Source organism: Mobula hypostoma, chromosome 2 (genome assembly GCF_963921235.1).
Source record: "Mobula hypostoma chromosome 2, sMobHyp1.1, whole genome shotgun sequence".
In the NCBI taxonomy this organism is placed as follows: domain Eukaryota; kingdom Metazoa; phylum Chordata; class Chondrichthyes; order Myliobatiformes; family Myliobatidae; genus Mobula; species Mobula hypostoma.
The window spans coordinates 223,478,020-223,500,689 of NC_086098.1; the positions used below are offsets into that span (position 1 = coordinate 223,478,020).

The window sequence follows — 22,670 nt, forward strand, 5'->3', positions numbered from 1 at the left end:
GTTAGGGAAATTCTAGGCAGTTTCTAGAGTAGGTTACATGGTTGGCACAACATTGTGGGCCGAAGGGCCTGTAATATGCTGTAGATTTCTATGTTCTATGTTAAATAAAGTGACCAATATTGGTTTGCCTTCATTTAGTAGCAATGCAAAATCAAATATACAAGAACCTGACCAAATGTGGTTAAAATAAGCTGTTTCACTTAATGACCCCATGCAGTGATTAGAAAACTCAGTATGGCCTTTCTTCACACATACCAATCCTCATAGAAAGATCAGAAGTGGAGAGAGTGAGCAGTTTCAAGTTCCTGGGTGTCAAGATCTCTGAGGATCTAACCTGGTCCCAATATATCAATGCAGTTATAAAGAAAGCAAGACAGCGGCTATACTTCAATAGGAGCTTGAAGAGATTTGGTATGTCAACAAATACACTCAAAAACTTCTATAGATGTACCGTGTAGAGCATTCTGACAGGCTGCATCACTGTCTAGTACGGAGGGGCTACTGCACAGGACCGAAAGAAGCTGCAGAGGGTTTAATTTAGTTGGCTCCATCTTGGGTACTAGCCTACAAAGTACCCAGGACACCTTCAAGGAGCGGAGTCTCAAAAAGGCAGCGTCCATTATTAAGGACCTCCAGCACCCAGGGCATGCCCTTTTTTCATTGTTACCATCAGGTAGGAGGTACAGAAGCCTGAAGGCACACACTCAGCGATTCAGGAACAGCTTCTTCCCCTCTGCCATCCGATTCCTAAATGGGACAGTGAACCCTTGGACACTACCTCATTTTTAAAAAAAAATATATAGTATTTTTGTTTTTTGCACGATTTTTAATCTATTCAATATACATATCCTGTAATTGATTTACTTATTTATCTTTTATTATTATTTTATTTTGTGCTTTCTTTCTTCTATATTATGTATTGCATTGAACTGCTGCTGCCAAGTTAAAAAATTTCATGTCAAATGTCGGTGATAATAAACCTGATTCTGATTCATGGACAGCCTTGCACCACTGTATGCCTTCTTCCAGTCAGTGAAGTGGTTGATAACCACTGCTCTCTTTTTTTGCAATTTCTAAGGTGTGACTTCCACTGTTATTGAAAGAAGGAAGACTTTCATTTAAGCAGTGCAATTGACATCCCCTTCAAAATGCTTTAGAGACAATGAAGTATATGTAAAGCGTAGTTACTGTTGCAATGTAGGACATGTCCTTCCTTCCTTCAATTTTGTAAAACAAGTCAATGTGGTACTTTCTCAAACATCTTCAGGAAATCTACATTCAAAGTCACTGCATTGTTATCAAAGCCTCTCTGTAAATGGATCCTGGATTTCTTAACAGAAAGGCCACAGTCAGTCCGTGTGGGCAGCAACATCTTTAGTGCCGTTATGCTGAGCACTGGTGCTCCCCACGACTGTGCTCTCAGCTTGCCGCTGTCCACACCTACGCATGACTGTGTCGCAGGATTCAGCTCAAACCGTGCCATCAAGTATGTGAATGACAAAACCGTGGCTGGCCTCATCAACAACGACGATGAGTCGGGGTACAGAGAGCAAGTGGAGCAGCTAGTGGGCTGGTGTGAGAACAACAACCCAAGTCTGAAGGTGGAGAAGACAAAGAAAATGATTGTGGACTTTAGGAAGGTGCAGATGAAACATTGCCATATGCGCATACATGGCTCCTCTGCGGACAGTTAAGTGCACCAAGTTCCTGGGAGTTCACATCACGGATGACCTCACCTGTTCCTTCAATATCACCTCCCTGCATAAGGTGGCACAGCAGCACCTCCAGTTCCTAAGGAGATTGAGGGAAGCAAGGTGCCCCCTCCTCATATTGACTGAATTTTACAGGAGCATCATTGTGAGCACTTTACTTTGTTTATCTATGCGCAATTCATTTGTAGATTTAAGTTTTACTTTCCCAAGTTATTGTGTGTTATGTGTACTACTGTGCTTTGCACCCTGGTCAGCAGAAACATCTCATTTGATGATATACATGTATGTAGTTAAAAGACAATAAACTTGACTTCACTCCACTCTCTATAAGCTAACCATAAATCTCATATTAAGTTAGTGCAACACAACTTGCACACATCAAGTCTGACTAATCTTATTTGTCCAAATTTGCTCATATGGCTGCTAATCTGTTCCAAGTTTATGGTTACCAAAGGCACTCCCACCACCAACATTAAACTAACTCATCTACCAGTCCAGATCCAGGATTTTGACCTTCTTGCAACAGTGGTGTAACATTTGTAAACCCCATTGCTTAAGCACCATTATTGTACTTAAGTGGACTAAAGTTAGCAAACAACATTTCCAAAACTTCTACCTCCTACTTCCCTCAGTGACCTAGGACGTTTCCCAATTGGAAAACCTGAAATGCAGCTGACTTTATAACAGTTAATCTGTTTCTACCAAATCTCCTGTCATGGTAACCTTGCTAATAACAAGCTAGGCAAAAACTTCTTCCTTAGTAAACACTAATGCAAAGTATACTTTAATTCCAAAGCCATGCATTTTGTTTTGACCAACAGATGTTTATTTGTGCCTGCTCAGTTACAAATGGAAGACCTTCTTTTGGTGTAATTGTCAACACCAATTAGCTCATCACAGGATACTGGACAGGATGTGCACAGGGTAATGTCCTATGCTCAACATCATCAAATTGCAAGAATGGTATTTTCTAAACACAAGCATAAATTTAAATTAGAGATCAGATTTAACATTTATACCTACTTTTTCATTGGCCTAATACGAGTCCAACAAATCAGAACAAAAGCACAAACATGATTAATAAATACAAATGTATGGGAGGAGCTTTCCCAATGACAATTCAAGAACATTCACTTGCTTTAACACTTTGAAGCAGCTGAATACTACATTTGTTTAATAACCAAACAGCCCGAGGGGCTTCAGAAGCAAAATCTACTTACAGATGTCACCAGTACATATACCCGTAGATCAAATTTCCTCCCTGTAAATAGCCAAAGGTCTCATGAGTAAACCATTAATAGTTCTTAAATTGAAAACTTTCCCTCCCCAAAAGGATTAGCTATTTGAAGAGACTGTAGACTGCGTACAGCCAAAGTATTCTGGACAGTCTAGGAATTATATACAGTTGCATGAACTGTATAAGTATTATCCTGAATCTTTGTCTGTGTCAAGGATCATGCACAGCAACAGGTGCTATATACAGGGACAAACCCCAGTACTGTATGTGTTCTTTTTGCTATTTACAGAACATGGCGAAGGCAGCATTAATTGTCTCTGTTCATTACTCAGGAGTCACTGTAACACAACATTTATGAAGACAAAGTCCTGCTTTGACATTGAGGATACATTCTATCACTGGCTGCCATGACAGTATAGCAGTTAGCATGATGCTATTACAACTTGGGGCATTGGAGTTTGGAGTTCAATTCCAATGTCATCTGTAAGAAGATCTGTATGTCCTTTCTGTGGAATAAATGGGTTTTCTCCGGGTGCTCTGGTTTCCTCACACAGACCAAAGACATACTTTTAGTAGGTTAATTGGTCATTATAAGTGATGCTGTGATTAGCCTAGGGTTAATTGGGGGTTGCTGGGCAGCATGGCTCAAAAGGCCAGAGAGCCCATTTCATGCTGTATCTCAACAAAGAAATACATCATATTGCAATATGTGACTGTTGGGTCCAAGGCTTCTATTCAGAACAACTCTAGCAGCTCAGAATTACACATTCATGAGGCACCATGGATCATCAGCAGAAGAATTATTCTGCATCAAATCTGAAACCTTGTGTCCTGGCAAATCCCTCCCTTTACGGGTACCATCAAGCTAGGAGATCAACCATGTGATAATGAGCATCAAACAACTGTAGGAACGTCATCAGTCATACCTAAAGTAGACTCACAACCAAACGATCAGATTAAATTTCTGCTGTGCTGCTACATCCAGCTGTCAATAATAGTTGATAGTTAAATAGTCCAAGTGGGGAACATCTGCATCTTCAGTTTTGATGGAATCCAGTGAGCAAATGCATAAAGACAAGGATCAAACCTTAGTAGGAGAGGATGTTGATCAACCTTGGCTTTCTCCTGAGATCCCCATCATTATAGAAGTCAATTCTCGGCCAGTATGATTCACTTCTACAGTATCATGCAACAATCAACCCCAGTGGGCCTAATAAAGGTTAGAATACTGAAATCTCGTACTCCTGAACTAGCTACATCACCAGAGGGGTTGCAGTCTGGGCATCTACCCAAGAGGGGAAGATGTCTGAGCTGCAACACCTCTAAAAGAATTGGCTGGAGATGTAGCTAGTTCGGGAGAATAACATTTCAGTATTAGGAAATCATCCACAAAAAAAGACAATTTACTGATCCAACCTATGTTCAGTCATCCACAGACTGATGGAACAGACTGAAATCAAATGGACCAACAAGTTATTCATACATCTGAACCAGCTCAATGGCAAGCACTTTAGGTTTCTTGTGGATTAACCAGCTCTAGTTAATAGCAATGGTCCAAACATAATCATGGAGCTGAATTCCAGAAGTGAAAGCCCTGGATACGAAAGCACATAACCCATTTTGATTATGTATCATGGTCAAACTGAAGTCAATAGGCATCAAGGAAAACACTTCAATGGTTGAAGTCTTGCCTTTGCTCCAAGGAAGATGGATACAGTTCTCAGAGATCAATCATTACAGTTAGTAGATATCACAGCATAGGTCCTGCAGGACAGTGTTCTTGGCTTATCTTTCTTCAAATACAGGCAGTCCCAGAATTACATAAAGCTTTCATTCCTGAGTACTGTCCCTAAGCCGATTTCTCTGTAAGTCAGAAATGGCCATTTTCTTTCGCTACCCATATCATATTGCTTCACATACACTTACCATAATCCTTAAAATTATAGTATTAGGGTGAATTTTATTAAATAGTCACCCTAACACTACCCTTAAAGTAATGGAACATATACTGTATTTGGTCATTAATAAATATCACAAAATATTTTATTATTATTATAGATTGAAAAGTCCTTTAAACATTTATTGGGTTTCTCCAAGTCAGGCCATCCAAAAACTTGGGTGTTTCTGAACTTTATTAATCCTTCCACCACAAGGCTAGCACCAGGGCCAATGATTGCTAGTGTTCAGTTGCACTCACAGCAATTCAACAAGTGAAGCAGTTTGTGTTCTTTACACCAAGACCTAGGCAACGTTCACGTAGGATCAAATATTATATTCTGGCCACACATCCGCCAGACAATGTTATCATGAATAAAAATGTCAATTCATTTTACTTGAACAATCAATAATATTACCAATGCCCAGCTGCTCACTATCTGACCAGAAACCCATCAACAGAACAGCTCAGAAGCTGATTATTCTGTGATGAATGACTCACTTCCTACGTAGTACCATAGAGAGAGTTGTACAGCACAAAAATTGGCCATTTGACCCACTGTGACCATGATGATATTTTTGCCCATCTACACTAATCCCCTTTGCCTATATTAGATCTATTTCTTTTGATGCCTTGCCTATTTGTGCCTGCCTAAATGTCTCTTAAACTTAATGAATGTATCTGACTCCACCACCTACTTAGTCAGTAAGTGTAAAAGAACTTTTACCCTTAATCCCCTTTAAAACAACTTCCTCCCAGTTTCCAACTATGCTCTTGTTTTTATATCCCTACCACAGGACAGAAATTCTGAGTACCTGCCCCTTACAATTTTACAACTACAGCAGGTCAGTCTCAGTCTCCTTTTAATCTCCCCCCATAACTGAAGTTCTCCAATCCCGGCAAATGCCTTGGTAAATCTGCTCTGCGCTCTGTCCAGTGCAACCACATCCTTCCTATAGTGTGGTGATCAGTACTGCACACATTACTCCAAGTGCATCTTAACCAGTGTTCTGTTAAGCTGTACTGTGACATTCCAACTTTTTAAAAAAATTCTATGGTGTGACCTATGAAGCAAGCATACCATATACTTTCTTAATTATCCTATCCACTTATACTGCCACTTTCAGGGAATTCAGGACTTGGACCCCTATGTCTCTGTCTCACTCTGCTCAACTTTCCATCTGATCTTTATCCTGCTGCAGCCTGACACACTTCCCCACTAACCACAACACCACTACTTTCTGTGTTATCTGCACACAAATAATTATATTCATACCTCCTCTATTTAGAGTACGGTGCAAAAGTATTAGGCATATGTAAAAAAATTCTGTAAAGCAAAAATGCTTTCAAAAATAATGAAAAGTTTCTAAATATCAAAAAATTTACAATAATGAGGCATAAACAGTATCCTTTTCCATAACTACTTGAAAGGTACAGAATTATAGTCACTGTTTGCTATGTATTCTTCCAGCAACACTTCCATCTGCTCAGTTTCATTTCCTAAGATCAGGACACACAGCCCATGTCCAGTAGAACATCCCACACGTTGTGTCAATGCTGGTCGTGTTTATGTGCATCTGCATGTGCATTGATATTGCTGTATGAAAGATCTAGCTGCCTGTATTTGTCTGTGTTAATTAGTCTGTATGGGAGACCTGATTGACAGTCAGCATTCCATCAGAAATTGTTAAAACCACTCAGTAGGTCAAGCAAAATAAATGGGAAACGAACTGAAAAGTGATAAATAAGCATGTTTGAGTTGCTCAGATGATGCAGAAAAGAGGAAATGCTTGAGAAAGAATACACCAAAATGTGTGTGTGGGGGGGGAGATGGTGGGGTGGGGGGAAGCATTCACTCCCTAAATCTTCCTACCTCTACAGTATAGGGTAGGCCCTTACGGCATCCCAGCAACTACTGACAAACTCGATTAACCCTAACATAGAACAATTTAGAAAGACAAATTAACCTACCCAGTACGTCTTTGGATGGTGGGAGGAAACCTTCCCTCAAACATATCTCTTTGCCCAAACATTTGGTCATTTGTCCTCATATTTCCTTATGGGGCTCAGCATCTATACTCTTTTGTTAACGTCCCTCTGAATTAACTATGGATAGTTTGCTATCTTAAAGTTGATCGATAAATGAACACATTTCTTCTACAAGAGATAAGGTATTTTACCTCCTATTAAGTAGGGGTTCTCAATGTACCGCTGAACAACGTAACTTTCTACTGTAGCTTCATCTTTCAAGTCATCTGCACGAGTCCCATCCTAAAAGATACAAGGATCAGCTTGAGAAAATTTATACTGGTGATTCAAAGAAACATCTGTCTTTGAGGTCACTGACTAGGTTGAGACAGGATGAGCAGGTCTGGCAATTTTGGACCACAGCCTTTGGCAATGATGTCTTGCATTGTATGCTCTGAGGAAAGAAGTAGCTAACCCAGAGCCTTTCTAGACCTGGCAGACAAGAGGTGTGAGGGTTGCAGTATCCTCCAGTTCTGCCTCTGACTTCCATTGTAGCCTTTAGTTTGCTCATGAAATGGTGGGATAGACTCAGTTGTCACTTTATTAGATACACCTACACACCTCTTCGTTAATGTAAATATCTCATCTGGCAATCATGTGGCAGCAACCCAATGTATGAAACCATAGGAAGTTCAGTTGTTCTTCAAAGCAAATCAGAATGGTTGGTGTCAGACTGGGTGGTTTGAGTATCTCAGAAACTGCTGATCTCCTAGGATTTTAGAACATAGAACATAGAATAGTACAGCACAGTACAGGCCCTTCGGCCCACAATGTTGTGCCGACCCTCAAACCCTGCCTCCCATATAAGCCCCCACCTTAGATTCCTCCATATACCTGTCTAGTAGTCTCTTAAACTTCACTAGTGTATCTGCCTCCACCACTGACTCAGGCAGTGCATTCCACGCACCAACCACTCTCTGAGTTAAAAACCTTCCTCTAATATCCCCCTTGAACTTCCCACCCCTTACCTTAAAGCCATGTCCCTTTGTATTGAGCAGTGGTGCCCTGGGGAAGAGGCGCTGGCTATCCACTCTATCTATTCCTCTTATTATCTTGTACACCTCTATCATGTCTCCTCTCATCCTCTTTCTCTCCAAAGAGTAAAGCCCTAGCTCCCTTAATCTCTGATCATAATCCATACTTTCTAAACCAGGCAGCATCCTGGTAAATCTCCTCTGTATCCTTTCCAATGCTTCCACATCCTTCCTATAGTGAGGTGACCAGAACTGGACACAATACTCCAAGTGTGGCCTAACCAGAGTTTTATAGAGCTGCATCATTACATCGCGACTCTTAAACTCTATCCCTCGACTTATGAAGGCTAACACCCCATAAGCTTTCTTAACTACCCTATCCACCTGTGAGGCAACTTTCAGGGATCTGTGGACATGTACCCCAAGATCCCTCTGCTCCTCCACACTACCAAGTATCCTGCCATTTATTTTGTACTCTGCCTTGGAGTTTGTCCTTCCAAAGTGTACCACCTCACACTTCTCCGGGTTGAACTCCATCAGCCACTTCTCAGCCCACTTCTGCATCCTATCAACGTCTCTCTGCAATCTTTGACAATCCTCTACACTATCTACAACACCACCAACTTATGTGTCATCTGCAAAATTGTCAACCCACCCTTCTACCCCCACATCCAGGTCGTTAATAAAAATCATGAAAAGTAGAGGTCCCAGAACAGATCCTTGTGGGACACCACTAGTCACAATCCTCCAATCTGAATGTACTCCCTCCACCACCACCCTCTGCCTTCTGCAGGCAAGCCAATTCTGAATCCTCCTGGCCAAACTTCCCTGGATCCCATGCCTTCTAACTTTCTGAATAAGCCTACCGTGTGGAGCCATGTCAAATGCCTTACTAAAATCCATATAGATCACATCCACTGCACTACCCTCATCTATATGCCTGGTCACCCCCTCAAAGAACTCTATCAGGCTTGTTAGATACGATCTGCCCTTCACAAAGCCATGCTGACTGTCCTGATCAGGCCATGATTCTCTAAATGCCTATAGATCCTATCTCTAAGAATCTTTTCCAACAGCTTTCCCACCACAGACGTAAGGCTCACTGGTCTATAATTACCCGGACTGTCCCTACTACCTTTTTTGAACAAGGAAACAACATTCGCCTCCCTCCAATCCTCCGGTACCATTCCCGTGGACAACGAGGACATAAAGATCCTAGCCAGAGGCTCAGCAATCTCTTCTCTCGCCTCGTGGAGCAGCCGGGGGAATATTCCGTCAGGCCCCGGGGACTTATCTGTCCTAATGTATTTTAACAACTCCAACACCTCCTCTCCCTTAATGTCAGCATGCACATTTTCATGCACAACAGTCTCTAGAGTGTACAGAGAATGGTGCAAAAACAGAAAACATCCAGTTAGCAGCAATTCTGTGGGTGAAAAAGTCTTGTTAATGAGAGAGGTCAAAGGAGAATGGCTAGACTAGTTCATGCTGACAGGAAGGTGACAGTAACTCAATTGCAAGGCACCTTATTTGACCACAAGATCTTAAAGAATAGTGAGAACTGCTGAGAAAGTCATCAGAGCCTCTCTTCCACCTATCTGAAATATTTATCAGTAGCTCCGCATATACATGTCCTCCCTTAGCATTGTCAAGGATCCCTCCCATCTATCCCACAGTCTCTTTGACCTGCTACCATCTGGCAGGAAGTATCATAGCATCAGGATAAGAGCTATAGGATGGAAAACAGCTTCTTCCTGCAAGTTATGAGACTACTGAACTCCCTGCCACCACCCAAGTCTCATCGCATATGAAGCTCAGTAGTGTTATACTGTTTACTTTTTAAACTTGTGTCATAAATGCACTTTATACTAAATATCAATTTTTTTATTTATTAATTTATTTTGGTAATACTACCAGTGTGAGTTATATGCACTGTATTGTGCAACTTGGTGTGGAGGAACATTGTTTTGTTCAGCAGTATGCATGCACACAGTTGAGTGAAAATAAGCTTGAACGTATTAAACTTGAAATACCTACACGTTACAACAGTGGTTTGCAGAAGAGGACCTCTCACAACACGTCACACCTTGAAGGGCATAGGTTGCAGTAGCAGACCACAAACATATAGGAAGTACCTAACAAAGTGGCCATTGAGTGTAGATCGGCAATTGTCTTTGACACGGTGTAAATTCCAATGGACAAGCAATCCCAAAGCAACAACTTTAAAACCTCTCTTTGGGAAATTGGTTCAGTGATTGGGCTGCATTTTCCTGAGAAATATCAGCCAGTGTCACATTAACATTCATTCTACTTAATGTCTGGAGGTTAAGGATACAGAGGAGTATGAGTGCGCGTGTGTGTAAATATGCATGTTTATGTCTTAATGAGGAAAATAGAATTTTCAAAGAAATGCATGCTAATGTCATTGGATTCCTCAGAACTCAGCAACGGAGTACCAATTTCCTTGACTCTTGTCCTCAACTTACTAACCCTAATCCATACGTATTTGGAATATAGGAGTAAAATTAAGCACTTGGAGGAAACCCTTGCAGACACAGGGAGAATGAACTCCAGTCACGATCGCTGGTGCTGTAAAGTCTTATGCTAACTGGTACAGAAAACATCGATGATGCATTTACTACAGTTGCATGAGAAAGTGCCATTAGAAGATCAGTGGGTGGCAATAGAAGAGTGCACAAGGGAGTCACAAAGGCAATGGTCACTTCAAAATGCTGAAAAGGGAGAAGATGATGTTCCTTGGAGTGAAACCTCTGAAGATGGCAACACTTGTGAAGGGTAATCCATTGGATGTGGAACGCGGTGGGGCGGAAAGCAAGAATCAAAGCAAACTCAATCCTCACTCCATCAGGAAAGAGAGAGGTGTGATAAGAGGATATACATGAAATGCTTTCAAAACTTTTGTTATTTCAGGTTTCCAATCGCTGTAGTTTTGATTTTCAAACATTGCAAGTTGTCAGTTGTATTCTTTGTTCCTTCCTAACCACAGGCCTTTCACCCGTTATATGGGAATGCTAGTTTAACAAATTGATAGAGAAGAGTAGTACCTTTCTCCATTCCATGATATCTTTGAGTCTTCGGAAAAGAAAGATACCTTTTCCCTGTGACCTTGCAACCTAAAACGAAAAGTATTTCACGTAATAAGCAAAACTGAAATATACAATTCCTACCACTTGCCTGAATGATAGAGTACATTAACATATGACACATGCCAGAAATTCAGTGGCTGATTTGCTTGAAATTGAGGGGCTGATTAAATTGGAAAGCTTATTATCTACTGTGAAACTCATTTTATCACTAATTTCTTAGCTTTGCTCACAACATTGAATAACCAGTCAACCTTGAAATGTCAGTTGTTATCTATTCATATTGGTTGAACATTTAATACCTACTTTCTGGGCACTTGGTGATATGTGATGCTCACTGTTTTGCACGTATGACGCAACAGAGTGTCTTAGGAGGTCATTTCTGCCTGTGGCCATCAAACTTTACAATTCCTCCCTTGGAGGGTCAGACACCCTGAGCCAATAGGCTGGTCCTGGACTTATTTCCTGGCATAATTTACATATTACTATTTAATTATTTATGGTGCAACTGTAACGAAAACCAATTTCCCCTGGGATCAATAAAGTATGACTATGACTATACTATGTATATATATGGATCAAAACTGAAAGGTGGATGGGGTTATGCCGATAGAGGGAAGTGTGAACAGGGCTCGATTAAGCAGAAAATGGGATAGGTGGGTTCTTGGTCTGCATTTCCTCACCGGTTTCATAATCCATGTGATTCCTGGGTTTTTCTTGAACTCCTCCACAAACAGGTGGTACTCAACAGGCAGCTCAAACGTCTTTGGAAAGAAGTCACATTTAGCCGCCTCTAGCTTCCCCTGCTCACGCTCCAGATGTTTGCGAAACCTCTTCAGGTTTTTTACCATGAAGTTTTTTCGTGTCAGCTTCCATTTGAGGAAAGAGAGAAAATGTAATCTAGATCTCAGTTTATGAACAGTGAATTGACACACAAATAGAGAAGAAGTAACAATTTACCACTGCACATTCTTTTTAACTGGGAGAGATAATGTTTAGTCAGCTGGGAGGCCGTCACTGTTAGAAGGTTTGTACAGAACTTCTGATAGTATGAAGGATCAATACCAATGCTGACCAAACCACCTGTTTCTTTTTCATTTATGTAAAAATGTAAAAATCATCTTCAGAATGAAACAATTAGCATTGTTTCATGGACTGCTTTGTCGAGCACCTCCACACCATCCGCCACAAGTGGGGCTTTGTGGTGGCCAAATATTTTAATTCAGATTATTGATATCTCCTTCCGGTAAACAAATTCCACCCCCCGCCTCATTTTCCTCTATTCCCCTCTCTCCTCTCAGATTCCTTCTTCTCCAGCCTTTGACCTTTCCCACCCACCTGGCTTCACCTATCACCTTCCAGCTAACCTCCTTCCCCTCCCGACACTTTTTTATTTTGGTATCTTCCCCCTTCCTTCTCAGTCCTGAAGAAGAGCCTCAGCCCGAAACATCAACTGTCTGTTCATTTCCACGGATGCCACTTGACCTGTTGAGTTCCTCCAGCATTTTTAAAATTTATGTATGTACGTATGTATCTATGCACGTAGTTATTTATTGAGATACAGTGTGGAATAGGCCCTTCTGGCCCTTTGACCCATGCCACCCAGAAACCTCTGATTTAATCCTAGCCTAATCACGGGACAATTCACAATGACCAATTAACCTACCAATTTTGTGTGTGCAGCTTTGGATTTCCAGCATCTGCAGTATTTATCATTTACGCTGTATCTTTAAGATGGTGAAATGTTCAATATACAGCACTGCAAGTAAGATTTTACAACAAGTCACATAATGAACTATCATGATGACCAAAAGCTTAGTAAGAATGTGAAAGGCTCTGATGAAAGGCTTTCAACATGAAATATAGACTTCTTCTCCACCCATCAATGTGGGCTGACCTGGTGAATATTTAAGCATTTTCTGTCTTTATTTTAGATTTTTGGCAACTGGAGTTGTTTTTTTTTCTTTCAAACCTTACCATACATGTCAATGGGTCCTAGGTCTTATCAGCGTTTCATCCCATTCATTTATCCATTTGTTTTAACTAATGGTAATTTATCTCAGCTTCCCATCCCCAATCCTGCTATGCCTGCGTTAACAATATATTAAATTCTTTGACTATAAAGCTTCATTGTTACCCTTGATTCTTATTCGTCAAAGTCAACCCTTGGTTCTGCAGTCATTGGGCACTGGTTTAATAGAACCCTCAGAAATGGATGAAAATCAAAAATCATCAGATTTCCAGCACTGATAACAAAAACAGAAAGTGCTAAAAACCCAGCAAGTCAGGTAACATCTGTAGAAGGAGAAACACTTCACTTCAGTTCTGACAAAAGGTCATAGACTCGACCCATTGACTGTTTCTCTCCTCACAGATACCATCTGATCTGCTGAGTTTTTCCAGCATTTTCTGTTTTTGCCACAAATTTATATTTCCAGATACCACAAACTGAGTCAGCTGATAATAACCTGAGTCAACCAGTTTTAGCTGATAATCTATATTAACTGGGAAATGGCAGGCCACTTTCATACCACTGCAAATGAAAACTACAAGGTTAAGAAAATACAAGTGAGGCCAAATTAAATTAATAAATACTTAAAATAATCTTCTTACTCAAAATCCACATTTTTGAGGGCACAGCATACCTTGTTATAACACAGGATGAAAAAAAAATAGAAAATCTAAAATAGCTCTAAATGATAGGAGATTGAAAGCTGTTAGTGTTCTGAAGACCTGGTTGCTCTTGAATCATTGAAGTTAATGTGCAGATACACTAAACAATTAGGAAAGCAATAGTATGTTGGGCTTAATTGCAAAAATTTTGAGTGTGCATGTTTTACTAGACTTGGAATACAATGTACAGCTCTGATTTCCTTAAGTCAGGAAGGATACATTACCAATGTCTTTTGTCGGCTGAGCAGGAAGTTATACCACATCTGGTTCCTACAGGCATATCACACATGCACATACATATTAAAAAAAGCATGCAGCCATTTAGGCACATCCTTTCCCAACTTAAAAACTGACTCATTGAAAAAACTTGGCTTGTTCAGCTCCACCAATACTCAACCTCCTTACTCCAGCAATCCCTAATGTCTACAGCACTCAGGTCTTTTCCATTATATCAAAACACAAAATGAATTCTTATTATCATATGTTTTTCAGGGAATGTCTGAAGTAAGATCTAATAATGATATTTTCCTATCTCTCATAAGCATGGAAATGATCCTCTTATTGATCTGTATAATCCAGTTTGCTATGGTGAAGCTTTCCACCATACCTGTGGGAGGCAGGAGTTCCACTTTCATACCTCATAGTGATTGCGAAAATGACAGACACGAACATGTTCATCCATATACGTGTAGCCAAAGTTCTCTCGCAGCCAGCTGATGTCACACCAGTAAAAGTCCCATTCACCTTCACTGTCAACAAGGGAGAACTCAATGATAAACAGGATATAAACACAAGCAGCAGAGAAAAAGCACACAAATCAAAAACACCATTCAATGCTGCCAAATACAGTCACTTCACAAGTCACCATGTGTCTGTTTCTCAGATTCATAATCAGAGCTCAGAATCCAGATAACTTTATCCTGACAGCGTTTTTTTTTCCATTCTTAGGGTTCATCCTTCAAATTTCCATCTTGAATCGGTTTTAAGCTCAGGAACTGTGAATTTTTCCTTGGGTAAGAAAAAGCTTTAAATGGGATTTTAAATGGCAGGGATAGGGAAGAGCATGTTTTTTTTAGTGAAACATAACCACTTGATCTCTACAGGAAAGACATGCACCACATGCTAACTTTATAAAGTTTGCACACAATGTTCTAATAACCATAGGGGCATGCAGAGCAACGTGCAAATTGTAGCATTATTGTGCAGCACTGAATTGTCATTCATTTCAATCATTCACAGGGAGTGATTAAAAAAAAGATATTGAATGACTCATTTGTTTTCTTAAAAGCTTATGGTCAAACAAGTATCTTGTAGACATGGCTGGCCTAGTCATCTTCACCTTGAATTATGCACAACTACAAGAATGGAGAGAGGACACACAGAAGAGCACAATTGTTGGGAGGAGGAAGGGAGAGCTCTCACACCAAATTAGTCAATCTATAAATAGATTTTAAGGAAATGGGTGTTTAGTAATGAGTGTTATTAATAGTTAATTCATCTGAACAGCATTGAAGAGATTATCACTGAAATCTGCCAATTTCTGCCACCACAATAGTGACCTCAATGTAGTCATCTTGACAACATGTGAATTACATCATTAGACATTCCTCGGGGGCATCTTAACATTCTGTGGATGTCAACATGACTGTGGCACTTGTAAATATCTGCTTAAGATGTTAGCAATATTTTCTAGCTTGCAGTACATTGATTCATAAGTGACCTCATTGTTGTTGCCTATACACAGATAGAAGGCCTCGACTCATTTCCTCCTCTAAGAGGAGTATATGTGAGGGTTGCACAGATTAAGGGCTTCCACATATTACAAGTTGGTCACTAACTTCATACATTATTTTGCTTGCATCACAACAGCTCAGCCCTACCCAGAATGTGAAGTGGATTTTACTCTCCAATACCAACTACTTGTTACCACCCATGCAAGCACCTGTTATATTGGTGGTAAGCAACACTACCTCATTTTAGACCTGTCCTCCAAACTAGATGTGTGTGAATCAGAACAATCGAAAAAAATGGGGTTGTCAATAGTTACATTTTGTAGATAATTTCTGGGGTGCAAGGCTAAGAAACTCAAGGCCCCCCAAGAATATATTAGGAGTATCTAGAGATGTAATCACATTACTTTTCTTAAACCTGGAAACCTATGTGGTGACTGGAATCATATCTCTGGATTGCAATGTTGAACCAACTGTAGACGTGTGCTCTATTCACACCGGCCCGGTGCGTGCCATTTTAAGTCTTCCTACTCTCATTTTGGCCTATCTGTCCTCAGCATTCTCCGCTGCTACAGAGAGACCAAAAGCAAATAGGAGAAATAGCATCTCATTTTGGCAAAAGAATAAATCAAGGAAGGTAGTGCACCCGTGGCTGACAAGAGAAATTAGGGATAGTATCAATTCCAAAGAAGAAGCATACAAATTAGCCAGAGAAAGTGGCTCACCTGAGGACTGGAAGAAATTCAGAGTTCAGCAGAGGAGGACAAAGGGCTTAATTAGGAAGGGGAAAAAAGATTATGAGAGAAAACTGGCAGGGAACATAAAAACGGACTGTAAAAGCTTTTATAGATATGTAAAAAGGAAAAGACTGGTAAAGATAAATGTAGGTCCCCTGCAGACAGAAACAGGTGAATTGATTATGGGGAGCAAGGACATGGCAGACCAATTGAATAATTACTTTGGTTCTGTCTTCACTAAGGAGGACATAAATAATCTTCCAGAAATAGCAGGGGACAGAGGGTCCAGTGAGATGGAGGAACTGAGCGAAATACATGTTAGTAGGGAAGTGGTGTTAGGTAAATTGAAGGGATTGAAGGCAGATAAATCCCCAGGGCCAGATGGTCTGCATCCTAGAGTGCTTAAGGAAGTAGCCCAAGAAATAGTGGATGCATTAGTGATAATTTTTCAAAACTCGTTAGATTCTGGACTAGTTCCTGAGGATTGGAGGGTGGCTAATGTAACTCCACTTTTTTAAAAAGGAGGGAGAGAGAAACCGGGGAATTATAGACCGGTTAGCCTAACGTCAGTGGTGGGGAAACTGCTGGAGTCAGTTATCAAGGATGTGATAACAGCACATTTGGAAAGCGGTGAAATGATCGGACAAAGTCAGCATGGATTTGTGAAAGGAAAATCATGTCTGACGAATCTCATAGAATTTTTTGAGGATGTAACGAGTAGAGTGGATAGGGGAGAACCAGTGGATGTGGTATATTTGGATTTTCAAAAGGCTTTTGACAAGGTCCCACACAGGAGATTAGTGTGCAAACTTAAAGCACACGGTATTGGGGGTAAGGTATTGGTGTGGGTGGAGAATTGGTTAGCAGACAGGAAGCAAAGACTGGGAATAAACGGGACCTTTTCAGAATGGCAGGCGGTGACTAGTGGGGTACCCCAAGGCTCAGTGCTGGGACCCCAGTTGTTTACAATATATATTAATGACTTGGATGAGGGAATTAAATGCAGCATCTCCAAGTTTGCGGATGACACGAAGCTGGGTGGCAGTGTTAGCTGTGAGGAGGATGCTAAGTGGATGCAGGGTGACTTGGATAGGTTGGGTGAGTGGGCAAATTCATGGCAGATGCAATTTAATGTGGATAAATGTGAAGTTATCCACTTTGGTGGCAAAAATAGGAAAACAGATTATTATCTGAATGGCGGCCGATTAGGAAAAGGAGAGGTGCAACGAGACCTAGGTGTCATTATACACCAGTCATTGAAAGTGGGCATGCAGGTACAGCAGGCGGTGAAAAAGGCGAATGGTATGCTGGCATTTATAGCGAGAGGATTCGAGTACAGGAGCAGGGAGGTACTACTGCAGTTGTACAAGGCCTTGGTGAGACCACACCTGGAGTATTGTGTGCAGTTTTGGTCCCCAAATCTGAGGAAAGACATCCTTGCCATAGAGGGAGTACAAAGAAGGTTCACCAGATTGATTCCTGGGATGGCAGGACTTTCATATGAAGAAAGACTGGATGAACTGGGCTTGTACTCGTTGGAATTTAGAAGATTGAGGGGGGATCTGATTGAAACGTATAAGATCCTAAAGGGATTGGACAGGCTAGATGCAGGAAGATTGTTCCCGATGTTGGGGAAGTCCAGAACGAGGGGCCACAGTTTGAGGATAGAGGGGAAGCCTTTTAGGACCGAGATTAGGAAAAAACTTCTTCACACAGAGAGTGGTGAATCTGTGGAATTCTCTGCCACAGGAAACAGTTGAGGCCAGTTCATTGGCTATATTTAAGAGGGAGTTAGATATGGCTCTTGTGGCTACAGGGGTCAGGGGGTATGGAGGGAAGGCTGGGGTGGGGTTCTGAGTCGGATGATCAGCCATGATCATAATAAATGGCGGTGCAGGCTCGAAGGGCCGAATGGCCTACTCCTGCACCTATTTTCTAGGTTTCTATATTCTACTTAGGTAGCTTACAGCCAAATGGTATTAACATTAAATTTTCTAATTTCAGGTAACTCAAAATCTTCCACACATAATAACTGGAACATCTAATCATTTTCTCCCTTTGTTCTTCCATCCCATTTCCTCTGTTCTAAAGGGAGTTCTTGTATTCTGAGGCTGTGCTCTTTGGTTCTAGACACCCTACTATTGGAAACATCCTCTCAACATCCACCCTATCTATGCCTTTCAATATTCAACAAGTTTCAATGAGATCCCCCCCCCCCCATTGTACTAAACTCTAGCAAGTACAGGCCGAGAGTTATTAAATGCTCTTCAAACATTAACCCTTTCATTCCCAGGATCATTCCCATGAACCTCCTTTGGATCCACCCCAATGCCAGCACAACCTTTCTTAGGTAAGGGGCCCAAAACTGCTCATAATACTCCAAAGTGCATCTAACAAATACCTTATGAAGTCTTGAAACACCTAAACCTTTAAAGGAACTACATGGAACTGAGAAATCAGCTGCTGCGCAGGTTGACAGTGTTGTTAAGAAGGCATATGGTGTGTTGGCATTCATCAACCATGGAATTGAGTTCAAGAGCAGTGAGGTAATGTTACAGCTATACAAGACCTTGTCAGGCCGCACTTGGAGTACTGTGTTCCGTTCTGGTCACCTCACTACAGGAAGGAGGTGGATACTATAGAAAAAGTGCGGAGGAGATTTACAAGAATGTTGCCTGGATTGGAGAGTGTGCCTTATGAGAATAGGTGAAATGAACTTGGCCTTTTCTCCTTCAAGTGACGGAGGACAAGAGATGACCTGATAGACATGTAAAAAATGATGAGAGGCGTTAATCATGTGGATAGCCAGAGGCTTTTTCCCAGGGATGAAATGGCTAATACGAGGGGGCATAGTTTTAAGGTTCTTGGAAGTAGGTACAAGGGGGTGTCAGAGTTAAGTGGGTGCATGGAGTGCACTGCTAGTGAAGGTGGTAGAAGGGAATACAATAGGGTCTTTTAAGAGTCCCTTCGTTAGGTACAAGGAGATTAGAGAAAGAGAGGGCTATGCGCTAGGGAAATTCTAGGCAGTTTCTAGAGTAGGTTACATGGTCAGCACAACATTTTGGGCTGAAGGGCCTGTAAAGTGCTGTAGATTTCTATGTTATAAAAGACTGGTCGGCTCTACAAATGGGCTGACACAGATGTCTGCTCAGTCCATGCCATCTCAGGCTGTGGGATCGGGCGGCATCTCAGGGCGATTACTCAGGATGTGGGCAGCACAACTAGCAGGTGTGTTTACAGACATTTTTAATCTCTCCCTCTCCCAGTATAGAGCGGCCTCCTGCTTCAAATTATGGTGACTTGATAGAGGTGTACAAGATGATAAAAGGCATAGATAGAGTGGACAGCTAGCATCTTTTTCCCTGGGCAACAATGGCTAATACTAGAGGACATACTTTTAAGGTGATTACAATCAAGCATAAGGAAGATGTCAGAGGTAGTTATCTTTAAAAAAAAAACGCATGGAACGCACTAAAGGATATGGTGGTAGAGGCAGATACTTCAGGGGCATTCAAGAAACACTGAGACAAGCACATAGATGAAAGAAAAATGAAAGGGTAAGTGGGACAGAAGGGTTAGATTGATCTTGGAGTAGGTTAAAAGTTGGCACAACATCGTGGAACCTGTACTGTTTTATGTTCTATGCAGGTGTGATTGTCAACTTCAGGTTCTTTGCTACATTCTGCTATTATTTATCATCATCTCTTTCAAGAAAGCAAGTACATGTGAGAGATATGACAGTCATGACTGAATAAATACCAATGTGAAATCCAAGTTATGTATGTGAGGGTGATAAATGAGCTGAACGATCATATCCATTCATAATTGATGGAGTCCAAAAAGAGGAGCGATGAAGAGTGGACAATGTTAATGGTGCAGTTGATTGAATACCCCATTTGGTAACTTGTCATAGTGTTAAATTTCTTACTGCGCTATGTGTACATCTGATAAGCAACATCCCAAACTGTGTCCTATCCTGCTTCTACTTCCTACGAGAGAGCCTCCAGTTATGTGGCTGCACTCCTTCCTAACTCTTCATCAAAGCTCCCAATAAATATGGTCCATGCATTCCCATATACACAGCTACACTCAATATCTCACAGTATAGATTCAGCCTGCAGACTGTGGCTCACTAACGATTTCAATTACAATGTACTCCTTGGAATGTAGAAGATTGAGGGGAGATTTGATAGCAGTATACAAAATTATGAGGGGTATAAATAGGATAAATGCAAGCAGGCTTTTTCCACTCAGGTTTGGTGGGACTACAATTAGAGGTCATGGGTTAAGGGTGAAGGGTAAAAAGTTTCAGGGGAACATGAGGAGAAACTTCTTCACTCAGAGGGTTACGAGAGTGCGGAACAAGCTGCCATCGCAAGTGGTGTATGCAAGCTCGATTGAGAGAAGTTTGGATAGGTACATGGATGGTAGGGTATTGAGGGCTGTGGTTCTGGTGCAGGTCGATGGGAAAAGGCAGTTTAAATGGTTCTGCTTGGACGAGATGGGCCAAAGGACCCGTTTCTGTTTTGTACTTTTCTATGACCACATCCAAAAACAGCAGGCTTTCTTTAAATAATGCCTGACCACTACTGATGCATACATCCAACAGCATGGGTAGGATGAGTTGCTAGTGGCAACAGGTAACCCTTATTTACCATGTTGCTTGCAACTGAATGAATGAGTGCTACCTTGTCATATACAGTAATCCACATACAGGCCACCCTCACATTCTGGCATTTCGGGTAATGGAAATTCACACCTACAGAATTCACAAATCATTACCAAACAATCGATGAATCAGAATATTCACTATTACAAAATTTATGTGAAAAGTAGTAAACAAGTAGGCACAATTTTTCCGACTCACATTTCTTAACACATAACATATGACGCAGTTTCACATTCCTGGAAATTATGATAGACCATTTCTAGAAATGCAAACCTAATCTAACACCAGGGTTGCCTGTTAAGGTATTTGGATCTTATCCTGTTTAACAACCGTAAGGTTTTGATAGGCATGTACAAGGCATTAGTTAAATCAGCAATGACCTAATCAAATGAAAGGGCAAGCAAAAAAAATGAAGAAAAACAAGGGAGCTCTCTGCAGAAACCTATACACTATTCAAATAGTTATTATTACCTCAAACACGAGAAAATCTGCAGATGCTGGAAATTCAAGCAACACACACAAAATGCTGGTGGAACGCAACAGGCCAGGCAGCATCTATAGGAAGTACAGTTGACGTTTCGGGTCAAGACCCTTTGGCAGGACTAACGGAAAAAGGAGATAGTAAGAGATATGAAAGTGGGAGGGGGAGACCCGAAATGATGGGAGAAGACAGGAGGGGGAGACCCGAAATGATGGGAGAAGACAGGAGGGGGAGGGATTTAGCCAAGAGCTGGACAGTTGATTGCCAAAACGGACACAAGGCTGAAGAAGGGGGAGTATCATAGGAAGAAAGAAAGGGGGAGGGGAGCACCAGAGGAAGATGGAGAACAGGCAAGGAGTTATTGTGGGAGGGGACAGAGAGAGACGTAAATAAATAAAGTAAGAAGGGAAGGGGGGCATTAACAGAAGTTTGAGAAGTCAATGTTCATGCCATCAGGTTGGAGGCTACCCAGACGGAATATAAGGTGTTGTTCCTCCAACCTGAGTGTGGCTTCATCTCGACAGTGGAGGAGGCCGTGGATAGACATATCAGAATGGGAATGGGACGTGGAATTAAAATGTGTGGCCACTGGGAGATCCTGCTTTCTCTGGCGGACAGAGCATAGGTGTTCAGGGACGCAATCTCCCAATCTGCGTCGGGTCTCACTAATATATATAAGGCCACACTGGGAGCACCGGACGCAGTATATCACACTAGCAGACTCATAGGTGAAGTGTCACCTCACCTGGAAGGACTGTCTGGGGCCTGAATGGTGGTGAGGGAGGAAGTGTAAGGGCAGGTATGGCACTTGTTCCGCTTACAAGGATAAGTGCCAGGAGGGAGATCGGTGAGAAGGGATGGGGGGGGGGGGATGAATGGACAAGGGAGTCGCGTAGGGAGCAATCCCCGCGGAAAGCGGGGGTGGGGGGGGAGGGAAAGATGTGCTTGGTGGTGGGATCCCATTGGAGATGGCGGAAGTTACAGAGAATTAAATGCTGGACAAGGAGGCTGGTGGGGTGGTGGGTGAGGACAAGAGGAACCCTATCCCGAGTGAGGCGGTGGGAGGATGGGGTGAGAGCAGATGTGCGTGAAATGGGAGAGATGCGTTTGAGGGCAGAGTTAATGGTGGAGGAAGTGAAGCCCCTTTCTTTAAAAAAGGAGGACATCTCCTTCATCCTGGAAAGAAAAGCCTCAATCTGAGAGCAGATGCGGTGGAGACGGAGGAATTGAGAGAATGGGATGGCATTATTACAAGTAACAGGGTGGGAAGAGGAATTGTCCAGGTAGCTGTGAGAGTCCGTGGGCTTATAGTAGACATCAGTAATCAGCTGCCTCCAGAGATAGAGACAGAGAGATCAAGAAAGGGGAGGGAGGTGTCGGAAATGGACC

General features: G+C 41.7%; 1 protein-coding gene across 1 annotated transcript in view; it reads right to left on the bottom strand.

Annotated features, from left to right (window-relative positions):
- ttll9 (tubulin tyrosine ligase-like family, member 9) overlaps positions 1-22,670 on the bottom strand; it is a 54,466-nt gene that overhangs the window by 24,545 nt on the left and 7,251 nt on the right. The window contains 5 exon segments of the mRNA XM_063069665.1: positions 2,933-2,973; positions 7,066-7,156; positions 10,953-11,021; positions 11,675-11,860; positions 14,302-14,413. Coding sequence (XP_062925735.1) covers positions 2,933-2,973; positions 7,066-7,156; positions 10,953-11,021; positions 11,675-11,860; positions 14,302-14,413 — 499 coding nt within the window.